The 6000-nt window shown below is 38.1% G+C and overlaps 2 protein-coding genes across 2 annotated transcripts; both read right to left on the minus strand.

Moving 5' to 3' along the window:
* Positions 1–218: 218 nt before the first annotated feature.
* On the minus strand, positions 219–1537 carry LOC130730167 (tRNA-uridine aminocarboxypropyltransferase A). The gene has a single exon (XM_057582102.1). The coding sequence runs from the start codon at positions 1480–1482 to the stop codon at positions 706–708; it is 777 nt and encodes a 258-aa protein (XP_057438085.1). The 5' UTR covers positions 1483–1537; the 3' UTR covers positions 219–705.
* Positions 1538–2913: 1376 nt separating this feature from the next.
* On the minus strand, positions 2914–5675 carry LOC130730168 (protein FAR1-RELATED SEQUENCE 6-like). The gene is made up of 2 exons (XM_057582103.1): positions 5429–5675; positions 2914–5042 (listed from the first exon to the last, which is right to left on the minus strand). Exon 2 carries the CDS (start codon positions 5037–5039, stop codon positions 3012–3014), a length of 2028 nt encoding a protein of 675 aa, XP_057438086.1. The 5' UTR covers positions 5040–5042; positions 5429–5675; the 3' UTR covers positions 2914–3011.
* Between the last annotated feature and the right edge of the window lie 325 nt (positions 5676–6000).

Raw genomic sequence — 6000 nt, forward strand, 5'->3', positions numbered from 1 at the left:
AAAGCTTTAATCACTCGAACAAGGTTCTGCAGGATGATGCATTACACAACACTACATGAAAAGGAAAAAGGAAGAAAGGGAGAACGATAGCAACACTACATAACAGCATAAATGGCTTCAAAAATTGACTTCCTACTCATAAATATGTTTACACCAGATATGACACTTGACCACTGTAAGGTCATATACATTGCAATTTATAAGTAACCAGAAAAGTGTTAGACATTCATAATGATACTGCAGGGTGATTGTATTTTTTTTTTGAAAGTAACAAGATTGTAATGCAGTGCTGGGAAATTTTATCACATAGAGCCAAATCTCCTTGCCTTTTATAAACCATAACAGTTCTGATACAAAATAAAAAGAGAGAAATTGCTCACCACATTAAACCGTATCTAGATCATTCAATGCCTGTTTGGTTTACAATTTGAAAGCGCTTTCAACCAACAGAAGTTCAAAACCTCTTTCACATTTGGGGCACTGGAATATGTGATCTCGAATTTCAATGACCCAAACAGACTTTCAAATTGAAAACCAAACACAGCCTCAGTACATATGAAAACTACGGTGAAGCGAAAATCACAATGGACACAAACAAACTCCATTAGTTTTTGAAGCTGTCGACCGTGATTTTGGCTTCAATGTGGTTTTTGCGCCGTGTATCCGAAATGCACTCAGTGAAGTGAAATTCCACCAAAGAGACCATTAACCTTTATCAGAACTCTCACTCTTTTCCTCTTCCATAAGCTTCTTCTTCATCAACTTGGGTCTGGTCTTCACAGGCTTCAAAAACCCAGCCTGCAACTTCACCATTTCCCTCAAAATCCCAATCAATCTACCTTCAATCTCGACCCCATTGGGCTCAAGAACACGCAACACTCTAGCCACAGCCTCCATGGTACTCACACACCCAGAAAACGGTTCCTTCCTCAAAATCAATTCCGAATCGTAAATGCTTCCGCCGCTGGATTTCTCATCCACCCCCAAACAAACCCTAATCGCGAACTTGGATAAGAATTCCTCGCTGGCCTTCACCATCTCCCTCGCGTGCTTCCACGTCGCGTCGAAGGCGATCAACACCAGGCCTTCATTGTTGCAGCTCCGGGTTAGCAGCTCTGAAGCGCGGAGGTCGGAGATGTTGACGGCCGGCGAGGATGAGGTTCCCGGGAAGAGGAAGATGGCTGGGGGGGATTGGTCGAGGAGAGGGGAGAGGCCGCGGCGGAGGCGGCGGCCGGTGATGGCGGTGGCGTGGAGGAGGGATTTGGTGAGGAGTGGAGTGGTGGAGAGCTTGTGCTGCGCTTCGTGGGGGTGGTGGAGGATGAGGACTCGGGTGGTGGTTTGGATGGGTTGCGCGGGGAGGGCGTGACAGAGACATACTGGGTTTGGCCGGTGGCAGTTGGAGCAGATGGACCGCCGGTGAGGCTCCGGTGAGGTGGCGGTTGGGAGGTGGTTGATGGCGTCGTCTTCTGCTTCGGGGTCCATGCAATTTCATAGCAAGGCAATTGAAGTTGTAGACTCTAGTAAATTGTAGGTTCAAAAAAAAAAAAAAGACTGAACTAATAATTATGTTAAATTTAATCTTATGTGGAAATAAATAATATAAATATATTGAGAATTGTAAGTCCAACAACCAAAAGCGAAATATCTCAATCACCGGATTGAAATGAGCACTGGGACTTTATGAGCGGCTGCCTTAAATTCTATGTGGTAGTACGAGCCCACAAAATTGAGTTAAATTTCGAATTAAGATCTCCTTGTTGGAGATGGTCTAATGGCGGAAGCTTTCGTCAAGACAAAATGAAAAGGAAAGGAAAGATGGCTTACACGAAATGAACAAGGGAAAGCAAGGTTGAAGAAACTTACCCTATGAATGATTAGGTGGTGAACATTGAAGAAGAAGATGTGTGATGAGGGTAGAAGAAGAAACATAGTGAACATGAAAGGTTGAGTCAGAGTGAGAGTGAGTGGGGAAAGAGAAGGGGGAGGGGAAATGTGATTTTAAAGGGAAGGGTATTTCAGGGTTTTGGAAATGAAGGTGAGATGAGAATTAGGGTGGATGGGGTGCCAAAATAAACTCCCATTTGATTGGGCACTTATAGCTTTTTAATTTTTATATTATGGATATGTTAAATTTACTTTCTTATTATATTTTTTTTATTAGTGGATTTTTAACTATACATGTACCAATCAGGATTTTAGTAAAAAAATAAGAGGGGCATAAGATGTGTTGAGTTTCATTCCACTCAATTTAAATTTAAAGAAGTTAAACAAAAGAGAGTAATGACACTCCACTCCACTCCATTTCCTTTATTTTTTGGTTACATAGGAAGATCCACTCCATTAAAAAAAAGAATTTTATGGAAAGTAATGTAGTATGATATAGTCATAGATATTCTTTCAATGCACAAGTAATGGAAATTAGAGAGAAACAAGGGCAAAAATAAAAGAAGAAAAAAGTAAGGGGAGAAAATAGATAGAAAGAAAAGCACTATTTCTTTCTATATAATCGAAAATGAGAAGAAATGAGTTAAATATATGAATATCATTTTGACATTTTTGTACAATCAACGCAAATAATATATCTTTGTAATATATAATTGATTATTGATTACTAGTACACTTAACCAACGAAAGAAAGCAATGGATCCTCTCAATTTATGTCAAGTTTCACCATCAATCATTGATTTTAATCTTTTTATTACTTTAATTATTGTTCACAAAAAAATCAATAACTAGATGATGAAACTTGACATGATCATTTTTTTTCTACAGTTGAATTCACATGAAAGAACCCATAGGTTCATAACATAAATTTAGAAATACATTTACACTAGTCTAATATCTCAAGTAATAAACTAGTTCAATATTGAAAAAATCTAAAAGCTAAGATGGCAACAGAACATTAAAAAAAAGTTGAAATTAATTACATCTCTTAATCACAGATAAGTAAGAAGAGGGGAGTACATTAAACTTGGGGGAAGAGAATAAGAAAACATACTAATCACAATACATCATATTAGTACATCTCCAGCACCATAGGGTGAGCTTATGTACTGACCTTCCTCCATGTCCACCTGAGATGAGTTTCCAAAATGAGGCACCCAAGCTTCAAGTTTCTCCTTCAAGTTACAGAGTGTAACATTTACAAAAGAACTTGTTTCCTCAAATTCAGCCGCGGATACAGCAATACTTTTGAATTGATTGCATAACAATTCAAGCCTTTCCATTTGAGGTTTAAGGTGTTGAACACAATAACTGGTTTTGACATAAACATACTTCCTCCGCATGTTTTTCCTCCACCTATCCAAAACATATCTATCCGGTACCTCCTTCACTCGTTCTTGTGACAGTATGGCAAGTGAGTGCCTACAAAGTATCCCTCTGAACTCAAACAGGCGGCAATCACACTTTACATCACAATTTACTCTGTCATAAGTTACTTCAACCACATATTCCCTAGGCATATCACCTATTATCCGATCTTCAATTACCTTATAGTGACAAACAGAACCATCGACTCGGTCAACAGAAACGTTACAATCACCCTTTCCACCAAACTCATCTTGAACCTCTTGAAATTTTGCATTAGTGTATGCAGATTGAAACTGCCGCTCAATGAGAGAATGGGTAATACAAGACTGAGTGCTACAAGATGAATGTACATCAGCTACATACTCCTGCTCTGCCTTGTATTGCAAAGCATTATCATATTGATCAATAAATTGCAACAAAGTTGTGTGCTGGTTTACATATCCATCAAAAAACGCATGCATGCTTTCATTATGTAGATTAACAGACATTCCAGCCCAAAAATTACCTCTTACAAAGGAAGGAACCCAGTGATGGCGCTCAAGAAACAATTCATTCAACCATTCATTGTCCTCAAGGCCAAAATCCTCCACAATTTTCTTCCAGTTCCTCTCAAACTCATCTATTACGACTGCATCATACACAACATTCTGCAAATGATGTCTTATGGACTCGTACTGAGCATATCCCAGTAGTTTTTGGGGAAGTTTTTTCATTATATATGATAAACACCAACGATGTCGAGTGGATGGGAGCACAGTTTCAATCGCCTTCTTCATGGCCTCACTATGATCTGTTATGATTCCTTGTGGGGGAACACCAGACATGCAATGTAGCAATGATTGAAACAGCCAAACGAATGACTCTGAGTCTTCACTTGACAACAGCGCACAACCAAAAAGTACAGATTGCCCATGATGGTTTACTCCAACCAAAGTTGCAAGTGGCATTTTGTATTGATTAAAGAGATATGTAGTATCAACTGTCAGCACATCACCAAATGATTCATATGCAGCCCTACTTCTCCCATCAGCCCAAAAAACATTCCTCACGGTGAAGAAATCATCAACGTCAACTGTATAGAAGAAGTTGCTATCTTGTTTCTGCATCCTTACCAAATACTTTTGAAGGGATTCACTATCTCCATTCTCCCCAATCAAATGCCTTATTTTCTTAGGGTAGTTTCCGCTGTCATTTTGGCTTGATGTCATCTTAACACACATGTCTACCTTCATCTGACCCAGTATCTTCTTACCACGCATGTCAATACTCTTTAAGATTCCATGTGAACTCAATTCATGATTGTGACTGAGTGTAACTGTGTTTACTCGGAAGGTTCCATCTTTAGACAACATCGCGGTTATCTTGGCATCACAATTTGGTTTCATGTAGCTACAAGTATTTCTTACTCCTTTATTACCCCCTCTATCTCCCGCAGCTCCAGTGCATTGAAGTCTTATGTATTTAACTCTGCCATCACGCCCCTTTCTCGAGGTTCTAATCTTGATGCGGAAGCCTAATCGGTCGGCAAAGTTTTTGTAATACGATCTGACTTCATCCACCGAACTAAATATCATCCCAGGCTGGGGCACATCAACATCATCATTTTCATCAAAAGAAAGGATTTCAGCCTTACATTCTTCCAGTGAATGAGGGATGAAGTTTTCGTGACACCCACTAGAATCAATATCTAATGGGGCATGTGAATCAGTATCACAGTCATCACCCATTTCCTGAAAGAAAAGCAACCATGTCAACCTAAGTCTATAATTTCAACCCAGTAACTTTGATTTGCTCAAACAATACCACACCTTCAAGAATCAAGATAACTTTTTAGTAAGAGTTACATTATCAAATTAATTAAAAATTTAAATATACAAACATTGCATAATTTGTCCTAAAAACACAAATGAATTTTTTTAACAAAAATAGACAGTGTAAATTGCAGCAGCAAAACTAAAAATTCAAGCTCTATAATAAGGGTATGCTAATCAGCTCATATAGGTTAAGAAAAAAAAAGAAATTATTTTGATAATTGAAATAAAATACTAACCAGCTGAAATGAAATTCAGAAAGTGAAGATAAATGGGAAAAGCGATATAAAGAATTTGATACATACCCAAAAGCTGGAAATGCTGGGGGTTGAATGCTGTGTGCTGATTCTTGCAGAGAGTGATCAGTGGTGTGAAGAGAGTGTTGTTGTTTGGGAAGGAGAAGAAGAAGAAGGTAGAAACGCAGCGTTTAAGAATTGGGGGTTTAGGTTTTGGTTGCTGAACTGGGATCCATTGTTGTGTGACAGTGAGTCAGGGAGTTTAATTTGTAGTCATGAAATGAAAGAGACTTCGACAACTGACAAGTGCCAAGCATGCTATAACGGACACAGTTCATGTGTGTGTGTTTTTTTTGAAACAGTGTTTTTTATTTATTTGATGTCTAGTGTATTTTGAATGACTTTTTTTTTTTAAAGTCTTGAATGCGTTTTAATAATCACTAATTCACTATTGTAAAAAGGTTCGATTTTTGTTCAGATATTCTCACAATTGATAGTCGTAAGATTGGAATCAAATGGTGAAGATTTTTTTTTTTCATTCACAAAAATTGAGAATCGAACCTTCAACCACTTGTTTAAGGGACGAAGTGTTGAGCTGTTAATCACATTCAACTATGTATAATTTTATTAATTATGAATTA

The sequence above is a fragment of the Lotus japonicus genome, chromosome 1 (assembly GCF_012489685.1).
Source record: "Lotus japonicus ecotype B-129 chromosome 1, LjGifu_v1.2".
Taxonomy (NCBI): domain Eukaryota; kingdom Viridiplantae; phylum Streptophyta; class Magnoliopsida; order Fabales; family Fabaceae; genus Lotus; species Lotus japonicus.